Genomic DNA, 24,150 nt, shown 5'->3' on the forward strand with positions numbered 1-24,150 from the left:
AAACTGACATTTTCTACCCTTTAAACAACAATTTCTCATTTTTCTTGTCCCTGTGACCTTGATGACAACCATTCTATTTCCAATTTTATGATTTTAAGTATGCTGTTTTGTGCAAGTGGTACCTTTTGTATTTTTGTGATTGGCCTGTATAACTTAGTAGGATATGCTAAGGTTCATCCACGTGTTAGAACATTGGAGAATTTCCTCCTTTTGAGACTGAACAATATTCCATTCTGTGCTTATACTCCGTTTTGCTTCCCTATTTTTCCTTCAGTGAATACTTGGGTTGTCTCCATGTTTTAGCCATTGTGACTAATGCAATGATTTGGGTGTTCAACTGCCTTTCAGACCTTGACTTTAATTCTGTTTTTATATATGCATAAGTGGAACTGTTAGACTATGGGTAATTCTTTTTTAAAAAATGATTTATTATTGTCATGTGTGTATGGTGTGTGTGAATGTGACTGCGCATGTGTCATGTCTTGTGCATAGAGTCAGAGGACAACTTCAGGAGTTGGTTACTATCCTGTCTTTTTTTCTGTAGTGGTGGTACCATTGAATTGACTACTAATAGTACACAAGGGATACAATCTATCAATATTTTGATATTCTGACTAATAACTGTTGTTTCTGTTTTTTGGATAGTGAGTATTGAACTTAAGGTCTCATAAATACCATGCAAAGCTCTACCACTCAGCTATACTCTTGCCTTATTGTTATTTTAATTTATGTTCTGTTAATTGGAATCTTTTATTTTTTTATTGAACATTTATATATCATTTTGGAGAAATATCTCCTTCAACTTTTTTGTACATTTCAAACCAGTTTTGTTTATTTGTTTATTTTGTTGTTGTTGTTGTTGAGTGTTAGGAGGTTTCTACCCCCCTTTGCAGTAGTATTTCCTCCCATATTTTATTATAAATATAGTAAAAATTTCCAAATGTAAATATGGCCTGGTGGTACACACCCTTAATCCCTTGAGAGGCAGGGGTAGAGGCAGAGGCAGATAGGTCTCTGAGTTTGAGGCCAGCCTGGTCTACATAGTGGGAACCCATGTGAACTACGCACTCACACCACAGAAAGTAAAATAGCACTGGTTGCTCATCTCTGGTTTGAAAATTTGAACTCTGGAATACTCTAAAATCTGAAACTTCTCGAGGTTTGATGTGACTGCTGCAAGTCTGACCTATGTGACCAGTTACAGTCAAAGTACAAAACAACCAAAAAAATTGCATAAAATTATCTTTAGGCCATGCACTAGTTACTTTTTTGTTGCATGAGAAGACACCATGACTGAGAGTGGGGGGATGTTGTATAGAAGATACTCTTCTAGAGGGAGAATTCTCTAGAACAAAGGAGGTGTGGTATTGCTGGGAGAAGCAGGAAATCATGTCTTTAATGATAGTCTCATTTAAACCCACACACACTATGTACACGAGATGTTTATGAAACATACATGAATCTTGTGTTTAGATTTGGTTTCCATCCCCCAAGATATTTTATATATACATGTAAACATTTTGAAATTTGACCTATCTCAGGCATGAGACACTTTTGGTCCTAAGCATTTTGGTTCAGGGATTGTCAACTTGCATAATAAGTGCTGTTTTTCCCCCCCCATACTCCTAATTGTCAATACTTGGCCATATTGCTTGTCACTCACTTTCCCTCCAAACCATTTTTCTTATTTGCAGACATCATGACATTTCTTTCCCAAAATATTTTAGTATGCATCTGTTAAGGACAGGAATATTTTCTTATGCAATCCTAGTATAATTATAGTACTGAAGAAATGTAGTATCCTATGATATTATTGGCTAATACAGAGCCCACATTTGCATTTTTGTTATAGTAATTCTTGCCCTTGTGTTTCATGACCTGACCTTTTGAAGATTCCAGGAAAGTTGTTCAAAATATGTCTCAGTTTGGATTTGTCTTGTTGTTCAAAGCTTTTGGTAGCTATAATGCATAAGTGATATTTTATTTGAATTTTAAGGCATAACCATTTCCTGCTCTTTGGAAGTTAAGGAAACATTAAAAACCATTTTATACAGCATTTCTAAGATGCAAATTGATAATGCCATTCATAACTGAGAAAATAATGGACTAATTATGCTTCTGGAACTTGTCTTAAGGAAACAGAAGGGCAATGATACAGGTGAAAGAAACTACTTTGTTGCGTTGCGTATAGTAGTGTCAGTGTGATAATTGATAATAGTGTTGGTGTGATAATTGATAATGGTGTCGGTGTGATAATTGATAATAGTGTCGGTGTGACAATTGATGTAGCCAATAAAAATAGAGATTCAGTTGATGTAGCCAATAAAAATAGAGATTCAGTTAAAAGCTCACAATGAGTAAACAAATATTATGCAGTTGTTAAATATGATAACTTGTATTTGCACTAGTTGTCATGCAAAAACATTCTTTACACATTGTTTAACGATAAGAGAAAATTACAATACATCTTAAGATGTAATTGGTCTTTAAAATGTATGTTTACATAGATAAATAGGCACATACAGAAGATTGGAATTTCCAGACGGTATCATTATGAGTGTTTAAAAACACTGGAGACAGAAAGGGCTAGAGAGATGGATCAGTGGTTAAGAGCACTTGTTGCTCTTTCAAAGGACCTGGGTTTGGCTTCCAGTATCTATAACTTTAGTTTCAAGGATCCAACACCCTTTCTAGTCTTCACAGGCACCTGCACACACATGGTGCAATACATATACTCTCTCACACACACATATACACATAATTTTTTTTAAATTGGGGGAAGAAAGATGGATTTGTGGGTAAATTTCTTATCATAAAAGTGTGAGGATATGAGTTCAGATCCCCGGAAGCCAAGTAAAGCCTGTATATACATACCATAGTGTATCTTTGATCCTGGTGTTCCTATGGTGAGTTGGAGACAGAGACAGAGCAATGCCTAGAAGCTTGGTGTATACCACAGCAAACAAGCGGCAATCTCAGCCAGGTGTGGTGGTTTATGCCTTTAATCTTAGCACAGACAGATATCTAAGTTTGAGACCAGCCTGATGTACGTATTGAGTTCCAGGTTAGTAGAGGCTGTGTGGTGAGATTTTTGACTCAAAAACAGCAACAACAAAACAAAACCCCATAACAAACAAACAAACAAACAAACAAACATAAATACAAAAAGCCAAGAGGCAGTCCCAAACAAGGTGGAAGTTGAGGACCAACAATAAAACAGTCAGTTCTGATCCTGCACCGGGAGGTGCCAGGCAACTGTTAAACTGGAGTGTAAAATGATGTCTGTTTTCTAAAGATTGGGTAAACGGAGTCTGATTGGCGTGTAATGTTTTCTTCTGAGATTCATTTATATTGTGCCATGCAATAGTGACTTACTACTTATTTTTGCTGAGGACCATTCTACAGTGTGGATACGACAGAATTATTTATTTCCTGGTTGATGTGCTGCTTCTGGGTTTGAGCCAGTTTGTGTAAACTGCTATTAAAGGTCAAGTACAAATCTTTGTAGGGATGTTTTTCATTTCACTGGATCATGTGATACGAATACATTTCATGTTTTTGAGATTTTTTTTCCAATTTTTAAAATAATTGGTGTACATTATGCATATGTCTGGGACACAGTGTATAATCAAATTAGGATAATTAGCATTTATAGGTTCTAAACACTATCATGTCTTGGCATGGAGAACTTTCAAAACCTTCTTTTGTTCTTTAGAAAAGTGTGTCAATTTTATTTTTTTTAAATGCCAAACTCTAAAAAGTTGTTTTACATCATCTTGTGGGGAAATGGGGCCCAGGAACTCTAAGGCAGACCTTATGTAGGTGAGCATCAGTGCCTTGTGCCTGTGACCTGTGGCACTTGCAGGGGCCACTGATGTTTGTGAGAAGGAATGTCTTCCTCTTTTGAACAATGCCCTTCCTTAAGGTGGATCCCCAGGGCCCCTGGGGAAGAAGTTACTTCATTCCCCAGCTTGGTAGCACACATCACTTTCTTCTTACTCATTTTCTTCCTCACTTCTATCCTCAGGATCATGTATATGAACTTCTCAACACCATCGATGCCTGCCAGTGTCATTTTGATATCGTAAGAACCTTTGTAATGTTTTTCTATTGTAGAAGAAAGTTAAGGAAAAGGCCAGGTGTAAACTGAGACAAGGTAGGGTGGGGCAGAGTTGGACGAATGACTGTTTCATTTGTTCCTGCTCAGGACTATAGTTCTCTTATTTTTAATTAAAATATGTACTTATTTATTGTGTGTATGTGGGTGGGATGGTGAGTGTATTCATGTGTTATAGTACATGTGTGAAAGTTAGAGGACAACTTGGAGTCAGTTCTCTCTTTTTCTACCATGTGGGTTCCAGAGGTCAGACTTAGGAAGTTAGGCTTAGCAACAAGTGCTTTTTACCCACCTCGGTACTGTAATTATTTTTAAAAGATGTGCTAAGGTTAAATGCTGTTAGATAGCATGAAGATCATTAATGTGATTGAATAACACAAAATTACATAGCAGTATTTTTATTTCATATCCTTTAATCCTCCAGGAGTACCTTATTCCCTAGTTTCTTTGTATCATTTTGTTTATTTTTGGTTCTGGGCTTTGAAACTAGGGCCTCCTGTATTCTAGGTAAGAGCTCTACTACTGACCTCGATTCCTAGTTGTATTTGTGTGTGTGTGTGTGTGTGTGTGTGTGTGTGTGTGTGTGTGTGTGTGTTAAAGCAATGAGTTTACTGAGGTTGGTTACTTACAGGGGCAAGGGTAGGGGTAATTTACAGGAGCCAACCCCACCCTGGCATGGGTAACAGCTCCTGAAACCTAGTTGTGTGTTTTTTTTTTTCCCGGAGCTGGGGACCGAACCCAGGGCCTCGCTGTCCTGGAACTTGCTCTGTAGACCAGATTGGTCTCTAACACAGAAATCCACTTGCCTCTGCCTTCCATGTGCTGGATTTAAGGGTGCGTGATACCAAGCCTGGCTAAACTTTTTTATTTTTGTGACAGGGTATCACTAAGTTGTCCAAGTTGGCCTTGAACTTGTAATTCTCCTGTCTTAGTCCCCTGAAGAGCTGTGATTAGTGCCAGTGTACCAGGCTCTCCTGTATCTTGAGCTCATATTTCGCTCCTGACCTTTTTTCAATTTTCTTCTGAAAACTTCTACTGTTGGTTCCCACTAACAGTAACAGTTGGAGAAGCTGGGAGTGGCCCAGGTTGACTGGCCACCTCAATCTTGGGATTCCTATGTGTTTTCCTTGTAGAATCTCAACTTCGACTTCACTCGGAGCTACCTGGACTTGATTGTGACTTACACCTCAGTCATTTTACTCCTGTCACGGATCGAGGACCGCAGGCTACTCATCGGCATGTACAACTGTGCCCATGAGATGCTCCATGGGCACGGGTGAGTTGGGAGAAGGTTAAGAACCTCACCTGTGTTGCAAGGAGTATCTAGAGACAAAGGAACTCGATTTCTCATATGAGAAAATAAGATGCGTTTTCACCTACAGTTGACTATTGATCTCTGCCAGGGGATTAGCCACTCCGTATTATCTTTGACCTATTTATAATCCTGGACCGGCTCCCGCTTTGCTTTTCAGGTTATTATTAAACGGCAAAAACAATTTTTATTTTTTTATTTTTTTTAGTATTTAGGACTAATGCCAGCAAGGTTAAGCCACTAGAGGTAAAGCAATGTAAGATAATACACATTAAGGACAATTAGATAAAGGGTAAGGATAAATAGAAATAGATGTCAGATTATATTTAACTCTGACCTTCACTCATTAATGCAACGTGAGTATCTAAAGGGTGAATGAAGAGTGAAGACTGGGAAGACAAGAGTGAGGCAGAGCACGGTGTCCTATGTTTGATGGGTATTCTCAACCACGTCTGCACGGGTGTCTTGGCCCAGCTTTAACAGATAAGCTCTGGGATTGCCAGAGATTTAGATGAAGGCGTATTTGATATAGATTAGCAATGTAAATGTATAAAGTAACTAGTACGCATCCAGCCCTGTTTGGGGAGCCTACAAGGAAGAAACTATCACGGACCTGTCTAAAAGGATGTTACTTTTCTAACCATAGCTAGCAATGGCTACCACTGGCCCCAGCCTTTGTAATTCACAGGTTAACATATCTGTCTTTGGAGGGGTTAGGGGATGCCAGCCTGTGTACACATACGCATTATCCTCGACGTAACCCACGTGTGGAACGACTCATAATGCCTCCCTCTTCTGCTCTTCTCCAGCGACCCCAGTTTTCCTCGCCTGGGCCAGATGGTACTAGAATATGACCATCCTCTGAAGAAGCTGACAGAAGAATTTGGACCTCACACAAAGGCGAGCTCCGAGAGAGAGGAGAGCCGTCCAGGCAGAAGCATTCATATTCATCTCTGACATTAGGATTTTGTTGCCTTTCCCCACAGGCTGTGAGTGGAGCCCTGCTCTCTCTGTACTTCCTCTTTGTTCGGAGGAACCAGGGAGCTGAGCAGTGGCGCAGTGCCCAGCTCCTAAGCCTCATCAGCAGCCCCCCGGCCATGATTAACCCTGCTAACTCAGACACAGTGAGTTCCCCTTTCCTTCTGTTAGGAGAGGTTTTCTCTGCCAAGGCCCTCTCTCTGGAAGGTGCTTCTTTTGGGAAACATCAGCCCCCAGGTTGTTTTAGCATTCTTCTCTGCCTAAGGCCTGCCTCTCGGTTAAGCCTCTGATTGGACTAGGGTTAGTACGCACCTGAATTAACAAAGGGATGAAAATAAGTCAGTAGGGCGTGGTAGGATATACGCTATGACCTTATCACTTGGAAGACCGAGGCAAGAGGACTGTCGTGTGTCCGCAGCCAGTCCTACTTACATAGCAAGTATGAGGCCAGTCAAGGATATAGTAAGACTTTGACTCAAAACCCAAACAAGAAAATAAATGGAGTCATTAGGCATATGTAGGAATTTACATCAGGAGCCAGTTAACTAATAAATGTTGCTATTCAGACACGACGGGATTGACACGTCCCATCAAAAATTTTTTAGTCCTAAAATGAGGATATGCCATGGAAATGCAACCGATGGCAGAACATGGTAGTTCATTCCTGTGACTTCAGCACTTGGCAGTCAGAAGTGGGAGAATTGCCACGCTTTTGAGGCTAGCCAGGACTATATAGCAAGAACATGTCTCAAAAGACCAAAAACAATAAAAGTATGTGTGGGGGGGTGAGGGGTGGGAATGATTGCTATGCAGTTGTGAGGACTTGAGTTCAGATTCCTAGCAATTGTGTAACATCTGGATACAGGGTCATGTGTCTGTAATCAGCACCAGAGAGCAAAGAAGACAGGCATAACTTTGTAGCTAAACCAATCATCCATGAGCTCTGGGTTCAGTGAGAGACTGTCTCAGAAATAAAAACTGGAGAGGAATACAGGTGATGTCCAGCTCTGGTCTCTACATGAGTATGCACGGACATGTACACACATGGATGTGTACACACGTGAACATGTATACACATGAACGTGAACACACAGATTTACAACTGAAGGTGAGAGGTCATCAGTTAGTTCTAAATAAATGTTCACACTTCGACTGTGATTAAAGAACACAATGGGGGAAGAAACATGAGATTTGAGGTTGAAACTTTTTGAAAGCATCTTAGCATTGATGATATATTACGTTATACACGATTTGTTCATTCTTCTAGCCCAGCCTTGTTCTTTTCCTCAACTATGTCTGTTGCCCCTCAGTCCCCTTCCAGTGCCTCATTTCTTTCATGGTAGCTTTTCAAGCTGTTGTCTCATCAAAGTGTCTTAATCCAATCTGGTAAAAAGAAATGTTATTTTTGTTTGTTTTTAGTGCTGGGGATTTTACCCTGAGCCTTGTGCATGCTAGGTGTGAGCTCTCCCCGTCTTTTATTTAAATTTTTATTACGCTTTTATTTATTTTGTATTGAATGTGGGTGGAGCACAAGTACAGGAACCAGAGGACAACTTTCAGGGGTCAGTTCTGTCCCTTCACCATGTGGGTTCTGGGTATTAGGCTCAGGTTGGAAGCAGGTTCCTTTGTCTGTTGAGTCATCTCGCTGGCTCTGTCCTTTCTATAGAAGCCCTAAGCAGCCACTTGGCCCTCTCTGCCTGTCTTCTTATAGATGGCCTGCGAGTATCTGTCTGTGGAAGTGATGGAGCGATGGATCATAAGTAAGTTGTAGGAGCAGCTGGGGAAGGTCACGGCAGCATTCCCAGGAGTGGCTGCCTAAAAGCCTTCTCTTCTTCTTGCCCACCTGCAGTTGGGTTTCTTCTTTGTCACGGGTGCCTCAACTCCAACAGCCAGTGCCAGAAGCTGTGGAAGCTGTGTCTGGAGGGTTCCCTGTACATCACCCTCATCCGGGAAGATGTGCTACAGGTGCACAAGGTCACCGAAGACCTGTTCAGCAGTTTGAAAGGGTGAGCTGATCTTTTGGGAGTTATAGTTCAACAATATCCCCTTTCTCAAAGCATCAGTGGTAGGGATTAATTCTAACTTTGAAATATTTATCAGGCACCTACTCTTTGTTAGTGACTCACTCAATTTTAGGGTAAGAGAGATTACTAAGTTATTGTGAGGCAGACTGCCTAGTTTTAATTCAAGCTGAGCCACTTACTAGCTGTGCGACCCCGGGAGGTTACTTAACTTCTCCATGGAATTGGATCAATTTCATTATCTGTAAAATATGAATAAAGTAGGTAGTATCCCCCTTCTGATGTGGTGGTATATCCCTATAATCCCAGCACTCAGGGAGGTGGAGGCAGGAGGACCAGGAGTTCCAGGCCAGTCTGGGCTTAAGAAAACCCTATCTCAAAACCAAACTAACTAACTAACTAACTAAATATAATAATAAATAAAAAATAAAAATTAAGCAGGCACAAAGGAAACACCAAACCACAATGAAAATGTATGAAAATGTATCTCTCTATGACCTCATAGTGTTCTGAGGAGTTTATGCAAAGTATGTGGGAAAAGATCTGGTACATTGTATCATGCACATGACTTTTTTTTTTTTTTTTAAATGTATCGGGGTTGGGGATTTAGCTCAGTGGTAGAGCGCTTGCCTAGGAAGCGCAAGGCCCTGGGTTCGGTCCCCAGCTCCGAAAAATAGAACCAAAAAAAAAAAAAGTATCAAACTGAGTTTGATGGTGCACACCAGTAATCCCAGCACTCAGCGTAGCATCTAAGCAGGAAGATCAATGTGGACTACAGGGTGAAACCTTATTAAAATAAAAAGTGGCAGATGCTGAATTACTTAGAAAACTGTAACCGTGTCTTTTCTGTTTTAACTGTGCTTTCCCTAACATTCTGGGCTTCTTTACTCTTTCCCTGAAGTTTACTCTCATTCCCTTTTGCTTTGAGGTTGCTTGTCTACCATCTGTCTGATTTCTGCTCTAATTCACATGGCATGGCTCTTCCTCTTCCTCTTCCTCTCATTGTCTTCCTCCCTGTAGCTTCTGAGAATCACCACTTGCCTGTCTTGGTTTTAGAGCTTAAAAAGGAAAGTTTGCAAATTTTTGGAAAACAGGCAAACTGTTGTGATCGAGTAGGGGGTTGAAACACAAAGTGTTGAGTATGCCGGAAGGGCATTAAAGGTACTGGCACTGGCTCTTCTGGTTATAAAAAGAGTGGGAGATAGGCAGACATGAGTTAAACAGTTGTAGCAAAAAACCTCAGCTTTCTTCTTTCTCCCTCTACACTCCCCCTTCTCATTTTTGAAGACAGAGGATTTTTTTTTGTTTTTGTTTTTTTTTTTTTTTGTTTTGTTTTGTTTTGTTTTGTTTTGTAGCATTGGATGTCCTGGAATTCACTGTGTAGCCCAGGCTAACCTCAAACTCATGCTTCTTGAATGCTGGGGTTAAAAGGTGTTTGCCACCACTCCTACCTTAAAGTTCATAGCTTTTGAGGCAAAAGAACATATGCTCAGAGGTTCAAGCTGGACAGCTTGGGTTGCATGGGTGGGGCTGTGAAAGCTGGTTTGGGAGCAGTGAATTGGGATATTATAAGCTCTGCCTTAGAGTTTGAATTTGTGCTCAAGAGGATCAGGAGCCATTGGATGAATTCAAACGAGACAGTTGAAAGGATCAGATTTGCATTTTAGAGAAGATTACTGCTCCAGGGGGAAAAGATTAGATGGGCAAAGCTAGAGGCAGGGATTAATTTAGTAAATTAGGAAAAATTGAGGATGTCAGGATCTCTGGAATGGCATCTGGTATTCCTTAGGGTAGAGACACGAGAGCTACAGTAAGTGTTGGGAAAGACTGTGACTTAATTTTTTATTTTTAGACTTTATTTTTATTTTGTGTGTATGAATGTTTTGTTTGCATATGTGCCTGTGTACCATGTGTTTGCAGTGCCCATGGAGGCCAGAAGAGAGTGTTGGATCCTCTGGAACTGGAGTTGGAGAAGGTCATGAGCCTCCATGTGGGGGCTAGAACCCCAAACCAGATCCTGTGCAAGAGCAGCAAGTGCGCTTAACTGCAGAGTCTTGTGGATTTAGTTTAGAACAGACTGGACTGGAAATGTCTATAGGACATACAGTCTAGGTATGTCAGGCCTCCTGTTGTGTGATCCAGTAACTAGACGTGCTATCTGAATGAGATGACGACTGTCAGCATACTAATCAAAGCCCTGAGAATATGTGTGATTGTCCAAGAAGAAGAGTGGGGACAACCTTTTGAGACCATTCATAGTTAAGGGCTAGTCAAAGGCAGGAAAACCCATGATGGACATTGAGGAGAAAAGTCAAGCCAGTGGGAGAAAGCATGGTAAGAAGGAAGGACTCGTTACCCTATGCTAGACAGTGTGACGAGAATGGACAAAATGAGGGTTGGAGAAGTTCACTGGCTTTGGCTACAGAGGTCACCTATGTGTCCTGTGAGAGGTGAGGTTGAAAGCTGATTTCAGCGGGTTTAGGTGTAAATGGGAGATGGTCACTGTGAAGGGAGAGTGAGTTCCAAGAGGAGGAAGGTATGGAATTGAGGGAGAGGTCAGATTAGCTAAGTCTATTTCTGGTGGCAAATACAACAGCTAGAAATATGAAAGAAATGAAGCCTTACCTCCCAGAGTGGTTTGACATGCCGTGTGTTCCCCAGGGGTGTGTGTGTGTGTGTGTGTGTGTGTGTGTGTGTGTGTGCGTGTATGCACGCACCTGAATATACACAGAAGTATGCACGTGTTATCAACCTTATGCAAGAAGTTATAGAAAAGTATTGGCTCTGCATTCTTCATTATATCCTCAGATCGCATCTATTTATTACTATATTTTAGATCTCTTTAAATATCAGTTTTTAGAAACACTTTTTCTTCTTTATTGTTCGTTTGAGACATGTGTGGCTTTGTAGCTCAGGCTAGCCTCAAACTTGTTTCAATCCTCCCATCTTGGTCTCTGAATGCTAGAACTCAGGCATGAACCATGACATCTGGCTGAGTCTAACAGTTGAGGGGTTGGAGAGGTGGCCCAGTGGTTAAGAGCCACTTTTCCATGGGACCTGGGTTTGATTCTCAGAACCTATATGGTAGCTCAAAACCATTTGTAACTCCAGTGGTCTCTGACTCTTCTGGTCTCTTTGGCTACCACACACACACATTCAGAATACAGATGTGCGTGTAGACAGAACACCCCAAAACATAAAATTAAGTAAAAGCAATTGAACAAAATCTCATTGTGTTTATAACATTATTTACCACCCTATACACGCGCGCACACACACACACACACACACACACTCACACACACACACACTCACACACACACTCACACACACACACACACACTCACACACACACTCACACACACACTTTTTGAGGTAGGGGCTCACTGTGAATCTCTGGTGGGCCTGAAACTCCTTATGTAGAACAGTCTGGTATTGAACTCACAGAAATCTGCCTGGCTTTGCCTCCTAAGTCCTGGGATTAAAGACATGTGCCATCCAGGGCATGGATTTTCTATAAATTTTTTAAATTAAATATAGTTTTGTGTATATGTGCATATGATGTATATGTATATGATGTATGTGTGCCTATACTGTATATGTGTGGATATTTGTGAGGGTATATGCATATGATATGTGTATGCGTATGTGATGTATGCCTGTGTGCATATGATGTATGTGCATATGATATATGTGTGTACATGTGTACATGCATGTGTGTATGTGTGTGTGTGTGTGTGTGTGTGTGTGTGTGTGTGTGTGTGTGTGTAGGGGCTTGCAAAATGGAGGTCAGAAGACAACTTAGTGGAGTCTGCTTTCTCCTGCTACCTTTACCTGTGTTCCAGAATGGATCAGAGATCATCAAGCTTGAACAGTGGACAATTGAGCTGTTTTCATTTGAAAAGATCATTTTAAACACTTTTTTTTTGAGTTGGGGTCTTTCTATGTAGTCCTGGCTGTTCTGGAACCTGCTGTATAGACAAGACTGGCCTCAAACGCAGGGAGATTCCCTCCCGAATTAAACAAATCCTTTAGAGAATATTTATTGACTTTTTTTTGTGAACACATTCAAATGTTTCTGTAGGGTAAGTTCTCAGATATAAAGAGTGACACACTTCAAATTTTCTTTCTCTCCTCTGACCCCCAAGCTAGGGATCAGACCCAGGGCTTTGTACGTGCTACGCTGTAGCACCTCTGAGATCTATCCCCAGCCTGCATATCTCCCCAGCCTATATTTTAATAATAGATTTTTACCAAATTCTGCCCCCCTTGATTGTCTTATTCACAATATATCAAGAGGTAAAACTATGGTTTAGAGGCAGAACACTTGCTAGTATGTGCAAGACCCTGGGGTGTAGTCCTCTGCACTGAAAAGAAACAAAACAACACCCTCCTCTAAAACAAAAGAAACAAAACAGAGTTCAGTAAGGAGAATACTGGTTCCTCAACAGCTGAGTAGTATCACTGCTTTAAAAGATCGCCCAGGACCGATGAGATGGCTCAGCAGGTGAAGGCACTTGTCACCAAGCCTCGCAACCTGAGTTCCATCCTTGGACACTACAGGGCGCAAGGAGGAAACCTCCTCTTACACGTTGTCCTCTGACTGCTACGTGTGAAACACACACGCACTCCAACCCCACAAATAAATATATAGATAACTTTTTAAAGAAAATTGCTAAGAAGAAGAAAAAGAAACATTTAAAAGAACAAAGAAACAAGAACATAGTAAGAATTCATTTCCAGAGTTGAGAGAATTACACCTTTAATAGAAGTCACAGGAAGTAGAAACGTGTATGTATGAAGTTTTCTAGTGTTATGAGAATCTGTTCTGTTCCTATCACCAAAATGCATAATTTATAGGTCAAGAAGTTCTTTGACACAAATGATGTGATTTGATCTTTATGATAACTTAGGTATACATTATTTATATATATTACACATATATAATACATTGTGTGTATGTATGTATGAATGTATGTATGAATGTATGTATGTATGAATGAATGTATGTATTATGAATGTATGTATTATGAATGTATGTATTATGAATGTATGTATATATGAATATATGTATGTATGAATGTATGTATGTATGAATGCATGTATGTATGAGTGAGTGTATGTATGCATGAATGTATGCATGTATGAATGTATGTATGAATTTATGTATGTATGAGAATATGTATGTATGAATATATGTATGTATGAATGTATGTATGTATGAATGAATGTATGTATGTATGTATGTATGTAAATGAGAAGACAGGAAGCTCAGTCTCAATGTCCCTCAGTTAATGAGAGGTGTGAATATGAAATAATTCTAGCAATTTTTTTTTTACTCTTAATCTTGTGTCTGTCTCCTGTACTGGATGGAAGTTGAAATAATTATCCATTAGCAGTGTTATAGAGTTGAATCCTGATTTAATTAAGATAGTTCTCACTTCCAAATGTCTTTAATTCTTATGCTAAATTCAGTAAAGGAGAGGCTTGGAGAAGGGAAATGAGAGGTGACAGAATCTTTCTAGTGCTGTGGCAGCAGCTGACAGGATGAATGAAGACAGCAGGAGCAGGAGCAGAGGCCACTTAGTGTGGGATTCTGGGGGCAGGTCTCTATTAGGAAAAAGATAGGCTCAAACGCTGCGGATGAACCACAGTAATAAAAAAGGTTATTTAATTTGGTGATTCAAGAGTTCACATTGACCTCAGAGGAATGGATTGTGCAGCGTTGAAGGCCTTATGAGACTGGAAGGGTCAGTGAGAGGTGAGGAGGGAAAAGGAGTATGTCTTTGGAGGAACTGCTGATGTGGGAGAATGGGTGGAGTTCTGGGTCAAGTGAGGATCCCCAGAAGTCTGAATTGTTTGTTGAGAGAGGCGAATAAGGCAGCAGAGAGGGAGGGATTGAAAAGTGACAGATAACGTAAGCTAACCGTCAGGAAGAGTGTGTGGGTAGGAGGAAATGGGACCTGTAGTAAGCAGGGGTGGGAGTGGGGAGGTGGTGGTTTGTGACTTCCTTCTCCATCCCAATCAAATCTGGAAGAGCAGTTGACTGGAAAGTAGCCAGTGTGAGAAAGGACCTGACCTTCATCACCAGAGCCCAAGTGACCACTGCAAGTCATTTCCTTCCACAGTGGTGTACTGTTTCCTTTCCTTTTTCTTTGTCTCTTCTCTTTTCCTCCTTTTTTCATTTTCTCCTCTTTTTCCTCTCCTAACTCCCTTAACCCTCCTTGTCTTTTGACAGATTCTCTGTATGTCTCCCTGGTTGGCCTTAAACTCACCATCCCCCTGCTCTGCCTCCTGAATGCTGTGAGGACAGGCGTGCATCATCACAACCTGGCTTGGCTCCTGTCATGATTGTCTTTTTAGAACGAAGTAAACATAGAGCAGGATGGCCTCTAAGCCACGGGATGGCCTTTGTTTGCATAGTGTGGGAAGAATCGGTGAAAACCCTGCTAGTTAGGGTGTGTGTACTTACTAACAGATGGCATGACACCCTACTGTGCTTGGCCTATCAATCCTCAGGTACAGTAAGCGAGTAGCAGACATCAAGGAGAGCAAGGAACATGCCATTACAAACAGGTAAAGGTGGGATGTGGTCCTGGAGGGGCTGGGATAGGAATCTCCCCAGACTTTTCACTTCAGCACTCTGCATTTCTACACTCTCTCTGAGTCTGAGTTTAGCACTGAGCCTTCCTCCTGACTGACACTCCTCCCCAAGTGCCTCTCTCTTCTGCTCTACTTCTGGGAAACTTGGGAGGGAGGGAAAGACAGTATTTTCTACTTTACACTTTCCTTCCTCAGTGGCCAGTTTCACTGTCAACGGAGGCAGTTTCTGCGGACAGCTGTGAAGGAGTTGGAGACTGTGTTAAATGATGAGCCAGGCCTGCTGGGTCCTAAGGCAAGAGAAATGTTGGGGGAGGGATGATGACCAATGAGTATGTGTGCGGTGACCTAGCACTTAGGAGACACTGCATTTCAAAACCCCTCCATGCGTATGTGAGAGTCATTTTAGAGCAGCTCAATGACAGCCTTCCCTTTTCTGAACAAAATTCACAGTTCTTCCCTGTCAGTCATCACCTGATTCAGGCCACCCTCTCTAATTTACCTGCATATGTGTGCACTCATGCATGTTAGCATATATGAGTCTGGAGTCTAGAGGGTAATCTCAGGTCCCGTTCTTCCAAGGCTTTTCACCTTGTTCTGTTGAGACAGTCTTTCACTGGCCTGAGGCTCAAGTATTAGGCAAGGCTGACTGATCACTGAGTTCAGGAATCTGAAAGTCTTTGCCTTCTCAGCGTTGGAATTATAAATGCATGCCTCTGTGCATGGCTACTTTTTTAACATGGGTTCTGGTGACTGAACTCAGGTCCTTAGGCTTCCACGTCAAGCACTTTACCAAAGGGACCATCTCTTGTGCCCCATTTTTTGAGTCTCTTGTGATCAATGTGGATGTGTGTGTGCCGATTCCGTGACTCTCCAAGCACCCAAATGTTTCACGTTTTCCCTTGGCAACATTGTAGCGTGCCATCTAACAGCTATTTGCATACTTGGCCTATCTTCTATTTGAGTGCAAACTAATTGATGGCAGAGCTTGCTTTCTGTTTTAAGCTATATAAATACCCATTAAGAATTTCTAAAATTTAATTTCGTGAGGAGGGAGGGGTATGGACTGTGAGCCAGGGCCAACATGTGTGTGTCTGTGTCACATGGTTCAGCTCTCTGTGTGCCTGCATGCTTGTTTCCAGATGCCATTGGAGTAGCTACACAATTATATCTGCATACAGATTATTTCAATAGCTTTTATTTTCTGCGCTTAACCCCTCCCCTCCCCGCCCTTTTTCCCTGTTCTAAGCATTGAACCTAGAGCTTTGTACCGAAAGGTGAGCACTCTACCAGCTAAGCTATGTCCCCATGCTAAATTTTTTTTTAAAAAAAATTGTTTTGTAAGTAGGAAATCTTTTTAAGTAGAAAATTCTAATAGGTTTTGTCCTCTCTTAGGCCCTTTTTGCTTTCATGGCCCTGTCTTTCATTCGTGATGAGGTCACTTGGCTGGTTCGCCATACAGAAAATGTCACCAAGACTAAGACACCCGAAGACTATGCTGACTCGTTAGTATTTACTTAACCTTGTCCCTAGACTGGGGGAAGGGGGGAAGGAGGTGTCACATGATCTGCCTTGAATGGCTGTGTGTCTCCCCTCACAGTCCTTGTCCTCATCTTTACAGGAGCATCGCAGAGCTTCTCTTCCTGTTGGAGGAGATCAGGGCTCTGGTCCGAAGACACATCAAAGTGATCCAGCAGTACCATCTCCAGTACCTGGCCAGATTTGATGTCCTCGTGCTTAGTGACATCATTCAGGTATGTTCCACGGAGGACATCTTGGAGATCTCAGCATGATTTCCTTCTGGAGCCACTGTGGGTGAATGTCTGTAGTTTAGGTGTCAAGAAGCTGCTGTATGATGCGGATGAATGAGCTCAGCAGATTTCTTCCCCCTAAGCAAGAGGAAAGAAAAAGGAGGAGAGATGACATGCCTTGTGGCGGGGATCCTAGGCAGCGCTGTCTGTTCCTCACTTGGGTTTTTATGTTTTGGGCAGCCAGCAGCTCCTTCCACCTTCACACGCTGTCTGAGCCTGTGGTTGTGTTTTCCACCCTGTGGACCTGTGAGCACTGACTGTAATCTTCTACTTTTCTTTCAGAACCTGACTGTGTGTCCCGAGGAGGAGTCTGTCATTATGTCCTCCTTTGTTAGTACGCTATCCTCTCTGAATCTTAAGCAAGGTAAGTGGTAGAAGGTGGAGGCAGCAGAACTCTTACGAGGCTGACACAGGTTTCCTGGAATACCGGTCTGTCAACCAGAGCCCTGGATAAGAGAATTCAGAAGAGGCTGCCATCTTGTGTGGCCAGGTGCTGGGTGCCGTTTTTATCATTTTCTTTTACACGTGCTTCTGTTCTTTTTTTTTTTTTTTAAATAGTTGATAATGAAGAGAAATTTGACTTTTCTGGATTAAGGCTGGACTGGTTTCGCCTACAGGTAAGGCTCTTGTCTGGCGGTGGCCCCCATTCCCAGATTCTCCATCTTCCCCGAGTCTCTCCCCCATTTTTAATTTTTTTTTGTTCTTTTTTTCGGATCTGAGGACCGAACCTAGGGCCTTGTGCTTCCTAGGCAAGCGCTCTACCACTGAGCTAAATCCCCAACCCCCCATTTTAAATTTCTTAAGCACTGCTTCAGAGAATAAATAGCCCTTGAAAACTAGACAAAGCACAGCGCACCCAGGTCAGATTATAGCCCCAAGGCACGGCCTCATCTCATTTTCCTGTTTCCTCCCAACTCCAACCACAGGCATATACCAGTGTGGCAAAGGCACCTTTGCACCTGCACGAGAACCCTGACCTGGCCAAGGTCATGAACCTCATCATCTTTCACTCCCAGATGTTGGACTCAGTAGAGAAAATGCTGGTGGAGACCTCTGACCTTTCTACTTTCTGGTGTGTCCTGTTTCTGATTTCAGCATCGATCCCCTCCACCTCTCTCAGGGTTTTTGAGACAGGGTTTCTCTGTGTAGCTTTTGGGTGTCGTGGAACTTACTCTGGTTGGCTCATAGGGATCTGTCTGCTTCTGCCTCCTGAGTGCTGGGATTAAAGGCATGTGCCCATGTTTTCTTGTGAACTTCTTTAGTTTTAGTTGTTGTTGTTGTTGTTATTTTAAATTCTTAGGACACTATAATTTGTCTACTTTCATTTGTGGGTATGGATGTATGTCTCTCTGTGTGTGTATGTCACCTGTGTGTGTGTGTACCCACAGAGGACAAAGGAAAGTGCTGGAGTTATATCGGTGTTGTGGGCCACCTGATATGAGTACTGGGAACTGAACCTGGGTCCTCTCAAAGAGTAGTAAATGCTCTTAACTACCAAGCTATGACATTTAGATTTAAAAGACAGGAAACCAGGTCTGGTGACACATATTTATAATCCCAGCACTTGGAAAGTAAAGATAGTAGGACCAGGAATTCAAGGTCATTCGTGGCTAAGGTTTAATCCTTAATGAGTTGAAGGAAAGAATGGGCCTCACTACCCTAAAACTCAAAGAAATGTGAGTTCTTGAGATCCTGCAGTCAGAGGAGTTGCCATGAGTTTTAGGCTAGCCTAGGCTATCTAGTGAGTCCGGAGCTGTGAAATGAGACCCTGTCTCAAAAACCCAAAATAAAATAAGGGAAACATGAATGCTGTGAAAATTTAGTGTTGGGAAAGTAAGAAATAATTGAGAGGGCTGGAGAATAGGGCTGTGGAGAATGAATACTTACCTGTCTTCAACAGATGACATTTGGCAATCAATAATTAGTTGATCACTGTAATGTATAACTCTAGTCCTTAAAGGATCCAAACAAACAAACAAACACCACCTCCTAAAAATGAAACAAGAAAAGACAATACACAGTGTCATGTCTGCTTTTTGCAGTCTACAGAAATGGAGAACTGTAACTCGCATAAACACACATTAACATAATATTTGTGAAGGAAAGGCAAGTCCCATGCAATTCATCTAAGTTTTCTAGAGCTCTAGCGTCATATTTTGAGGGAATGTGAATTTGGAACTACTGAATTAGAGAGGATGGCCTGAATCAGGCGAGACTGACAGGGAGGAACTGAAAGGGAAGGCCGTCATTTCTCAAAGCCGTTGCAAGACTCTGGAAAGGTTAAGGTTCTTTGGTTTCCTTCTACCCCTAGGGCAGAAAGGAGGAGGGCGTGGCAAATAGAAAGAAGAAAGGGTCTGGTTACAAACCCTGGTTCCAGTCTTCTTCTTTCTCCACAGCTTTCACCTCCGTACCTTTGAGAAGATGTTTGCTACGACCCTGGAGGAACCAACCATGCTTCGCTACACCATCGCCTTCCCCCTGATTTGTGCTCATTTTGTCCACTGCATTCATGAAATGTGCCCAGAGGAGGTTGATACCCCAACTTTCAAGCTCTAACGTATCTCTAGTCCTGTCTCTTCTTTATTTCTCAAATTATAGTTCTGGGGGTTGGTTTTGAACCTGGGAAGGGAACAGGAATAAGTCCCAAACATCTCAGTTTGATATAGAATATATCCTCTCCTTCCGGTTTGTTCCTTTTTCCTTAGAGGAGTATGGCTCAGGCAAGGAGCGAGAGCAGTGTGGGAGGGGGTTATGTCCTTTGTATGATGCGTTTCTTCCCCATCCTCTCCACAGTACCCTCACCTGAAGAACCATGGTCTTCACCACTGCAACTCCTTCCTGGAAGAGCTGGCCAAGCAGACCAGCAACTGTGTGCTTGAGATATGTGCTGAACAGCGGAACCTGAACGAACAGGTGTTTCCCTCATCCCGGTTCAGTCGTCTTTCTCACCTTTCCTTAGGCTACTCTTGTTTCTCTCTCAGGTCAGGTTCTCCATTTCTTGAGAAGGGCCAGGGCTTTTGTGAACTTTGGTTTATGACAGGTTCCTCTATCAGTATAGTCCCTCCAAATCTCTTGGGACTAGAATTACAAAGCACAACCCTTTGGCATTGCGACCCGAGGTAGCCGTCTACAAAGTTCATGCTGGAGAACTCCACAACTGAGTTACAAAATGGCCTGCACATGAGCGCACACACACACATCTTAATGTTTTTATCCTTGGTTGCTGTGGTAGGTTGGGTATACACAGTAGATAGAAATACCAGAAAACACTTTTACTTGAGCAGTTAAACTCCATTAAAGTCTGTGCTCCATTTGGAGAGTTTTTGGGAGATGAACTTTCGTCATCCTTGCATGGTGCTCACGTGCTTGGGACAATGGTTCCAGATCTCTATCTTGGCTAATCTTTCTATTCATCAGCATCCCCAGTCTGCAGCCAACTGGACATTTTCAAGCACCCTAGTGCTGATCTCCAGGGTTACTTTCTTGTCTTCTGTTTTTTTGTCTTCCTTCCTTGACTGACTCAGAGCACCTGGTCATGATTAGATCAGTCTACATTTCAGAAAATCAGGAATAAGAAGTTAGTTTTGCTCTTGTCTCTAGAACCTTGAATTTCCCAGACTATCCACCCTTCCTGTGTGAGTCAGAATAGAGGGAACCTATGTAGGAGAGGAAATAAGGTGTGTGTGTGTCTGTCTGTCTGTCTCTGTGTATATGTGTATATGTGTATGTGTGTGTATGTGTGCCTGTGTGTGTGTATGTATCTGTATATGTGTGTATGTGAATATGTGCATATGTATGTCTGTGTCTATATGTGTGTCTCTGTATGTGTATGTGCATATATGTGTATGTATGTGTGTGTGTCTTAACATGTGAAATATGTCTAAGTGTGTGAGTACAGATAGACAGTGTATCACTCAGCCTTTGAATTTTCTTATGTATCAAGTAAGGATAAAAAACACTTTTTTTTACAGAGTTGTAATAAGGATTAAATGAAATAGAGTATACAAAAATATTTGGTATATAGATCAGTCAGTAAATGTTAGCATTTGTATTTGGTGAAGCTTAATGGACACTAATATCTTAGGCCAATAGTTTGGAGTGAAGATCAAGAAGGAGGGCACACGATCCCTGTCTTTGGGAGTGTCCCAGTGTAGGTAAGGGAAATACAAATACGTGATTTAAAGACTGTAAGTAATTGATGCACAGAAGATACACAAGTGAGGACACTTACAGCTGTATTAATCATTCTCTATGAATATCTACTTCATGCACGGTAAACAGGTTTACTCAGTGCTGTGTCAGGAGTGACTAAGCCTTGTGTGAATAACTATTTGCACACAGAACTGTTGTAAGCAAGTGAGTGTTGACCCTTCAGAGTTACCATTTTGAGTAAATAATTATTGAGGCCATTTACCAATAAGGTTATATTTCTGGGTATTGATTTTTTTAATCAACCACAAATACTTTTGTATTAATGTATCTTTGTCTATCAAGGTAGATTTTATTTTATTATTTGAGTCAACTGAGTTTGGATTCAGGAATAGGAAGTGTGATTACAAAATGAATTTTCTTGTGTGGCCCTTATCTGTTCTCAAAGTAGTTCTAAAGTGATTCCCTAAGGCAATTTGAGTATCAAGTGATGGCTTGTATTTTTGGTAGGGCTACACAGAGAAAGGAGAGATGCAGGATTGATGTTTGAGCCAACAACAAAAAAATAAACAAGTACAGATATTTAAGGAAGAGAAGAAACAAGGAAAGAGTATTGAACACATGTGGACTTTGAGAATTTGGAGGGCCATGGTAGTATAAAGAAGGATTATAGCTGGTGAGATGATAGGTTTATCTGGCAAAAAGTATTGTTTCCCCACTTTAGAACCTTACACAAGGTAAGTCGAGTTTTGGCTTTGACGGTTTTCCTTTAGATTTGTCTGTTAGGAGAGCCCTCAGATGTGGGTGGGGGAGCAGTACTTTTATCCTTAAAAGGCACTGGCATCTCAGGCTTGAGGCTGTTCATGGGGAGGTCTTTATGAACAGTGGAAGAGGTGAGCACATTCTGAAAGAGTTTCCATTAGAGAAAGAGAAGCTAGGTGGGTGGGGTAGGAGCAGATGAGGATGGAGGGGTCTTTTCTCAGCTGTTAGCAATGACCCTTGCTTCTCTCTCCACTGTGTCTGTTCCAAAGCTTCTACCCAAACACTGTGCCACCACCATCAGCAAAGCCAAGAACAGGAAGTCCATGAAGCAGAGGCAAGCTCCCAGGAAAGGAGAGCCTGAGAGGGACAAGCCAGGAGCAGAGAGCCACCGAAAGAACCGCAGCCTTGTCACGAAGTGAGAATCTGGCTCCCGGGGGCCAAATGGTGCTGTATTAAAGGAGAGAGAAAAAGGAAAGAAGGAAAGTGATGGGGGTTGGGGGAGTAGAGGAGGTGGTGTGAATTGACAGATACAAAAAAAGCACCTAGATGAATTTCCTACTTTGCTTTTGAAGAACATCAGTGTGTACCATTCCAGGCTGAGTGTCCCTCAAGAGTGCAAGGATCCAAACAACATGGTCTGGCATTTCCTTCCCAGATGCCAATAGACTGTACCAGACCAGCACCATAATCAAATTCTTTTTTCCTTTCAGCATGGACAAGCTACATTTAAACTTGACTGAGTTGGCACTGGCAATGAATCATGTGCACAGTTTCTCTGTGTTTGAACACACCATCTTCCCATCAGAGTATCTCAGCAGTCACCTGGAGTCCAGGCTCAACAGGTAGCAAGCACTCTCTGGTCCATGTTTGTATTCTGTGTCGGTCTTCAGTGTGGTTCTGTTAGATCCATCCTGGTAGTCATGTCACAGGCTAGAGGCTCTGATACAGTCTGGTTCCAAGCACCCCTGTAGGAAAGAAAAAGAAAGTCTTGCTTCTGTAGATTTTGATGAGCAGCTGGTCTATCCCCCTTGTTTGGTAGAGTGAACAGAGAGGCCAGCACTTGGGAGAGAGAGGCTGAAATGACAGGAGCTTAAGGTCATCCTTGGCTACCCTGAGAATTCTGGGCCAGCCTGACTACACAAGGCCCTAACAGGGGAGACGAGAGCAGAGTCGTTGCATCCTGCAGCTGTGTGCCCATGTCCTGGCCATTAGCCACCACAATGGAGCAGATTATCTAACGTATCCGAGTCAGTTTCCTTCCTATTAAGACCAGGATAATGATATTTACCTTGTAGAGCATTGAGAACAACCTGAGATCGAGGGTTTGTAGACAAATACAGATTACTATGAGTGCAAAGTTCCTGCCATATAGTAAGCCTTAGTTAAATAAATTCCCTTCCTGTACTTTGCCCCTCATTCCATTGTTTTCTGAAGAAGGAAGCATTATGTCTGAGGCACTGCAGGTAGGGCATCGAGAGGAGTGATTATGACGAATTCATTACCCGTTTGTGTTTTGCCTTGGAATCAATTGAGCAATCAATTTAGCAAGTATTTATCAAACACCTACTGTGTGTCAGGACTGTTCTAGAGGCTGTTGATAAAGTAGCATACAAAACATAGCCCTGCCCCTTGAAGTTTGCCTTGTAGTAGGGGAGAGAGACTAACGAAATCAGAGTAGCATACGTGTCAGGTTAATTATAAATGCAAAACAGCGAGAGAAAGCAGGGGAGGGAGATGCCATAGGAAGTGTATGTATGGTAAGGAGTTGACACAGTTTTAGATAGTGGGTTCATGATGTCTGCCTTGAAAAAAAAATGACATTTGAATGAACCCCTGAAGGAACTATAAAGCCAAGTCTGGTATGTGACTGGGAACAATCATTGTAGCCAGAGGAACCAGTATTTCCAAAGCTGAGATGGAGACATTGCTCTGTTCAAGGGACAAGGAGGCAGAGTGGCGGTAGAAAGAGAACCCAAGTGAGGTGGGTGGGATATGAGGTTTTAGCAGAGCAACTGTGCGTGTGAGCAGGATGCTGCAGGACTGAGCCATGTTAGACATGCAGCCTTTGCTGGTCTGGAGCAAAGCTGTAATAAGATTTGTGTCCACAGTTTGCTCTGGCTTTATCAGCATGAACGAGAACAGAAGCAGGGAAGACCAGTTACAAGTTGTGTTTTGACTGTGAGAGATGCAGATTTATTTTCCTATTAGGGTTTTGCCCGGGTGAGGTAAAATTAGCTTGTTTTTGTTCTGTACACATTAGCTCTGGGGGAGGAAGTGCTTCGGTTGCACACACGATGTCAAGGAGATGGTGGTGTGATAATTGCCTGTGCACACTTCCAGCAGCTGTGGTGTTTTCCAGGCCCTGGAGCAGTAAGGGTGTGATCATTAGTTTCCTGGAAT

At 42.1% G+C, this 24,150-nt stretch overlaps 1 protein-coding gene across 3 annotated transcripts in view; it reads left to right on the forward strand.

Annotated features, from left to right (window-relative positions):
- The window catches only part of Nckap1l (NCK associated protein 1 like), a 45,485-nt gene that overhangs the window by 3,832 nt on the left and 17,503 nt on the right, over window positions 1–24,150 (forward strand). For 2 of the 3 annotated variants that reach the window (XM_063263688.1, NM_001414951.1), the window contains exons 4-20: window positions 4,028–4,084; window positions 5,251–5,393; window positions 6,239–6,329; window positions 6,416–6,553; window positions 8,119–8,167; window positions 8,257–8,413; window positions 14,948–15,004; window positions 15,227–15,323; window positions 16,424–16,533; window positions 16,650–16,782; window positions 17,122–17,203; window positions 17,398–17,456; window positions 17,766–17,911; window positions 19,236–19,368; window positions 19,633–19,752; window positions 22,020–22,165; window positions 22,461–22,592. In XM_063263688.1, the coding sequence (XP_063119758.1) occupies window positions 4,028–4,084; window positions 5,251–5,393; window positions 6,239–6,329; window positions 6,416–6,553; window positions 8,119–8,167; window positions 8,257–8,413; window positions 14,948–15,004; window positions 15,227–15,323; window positions 16,424–16,533; window positions 16,650–16,782; window positions 17,122–17,203; window positions 17,398–17,456; window positions 17,766–17,911; window positions 19,236–19,368; window positions 19,633–19,752; window positions 22,020–22,165; window positions 22,461–22,592 (1,850 nt within the window). The remainder of the gene's footprint in view (window positions 1–4,027; window positions 4,085–5,250; window positions 5,394–6,238; window positions 6,330–6,415; window positions 6,554–8,118; window positions 8,168–8,256; window positions 8,414–14,947; window positions 15,005–15,226; window positions 15,324–16,423; window positions 16,534–16,649; window positions 16,783–17,121; window positions 17,204–17,397; window positions 17,457–17,765; window positions 17,912–19,235; window positions 19,369–19,632; window positions 19,753–22,019; window positions 22,166–22,460; window positions 22,593–24,150) is intronic. The other variant, NM_001108119.2, reaches the window with a different exon arrangement.

The sequence above is a fragment of the Rattus norvegicus genome, chromosome 7 (assembly GCF_036323735.1).
Source record: "Rattus norvegicus strain BN/NHsdMcwi chromosome 7, GRCr8, whole genome shotgun sequence".
Lineage (NCBI taxonomy): Eukaryota > Metazoa > Chordata > Mammalia > Rodentia > Muridae > Rattus > Rattus norvegicus.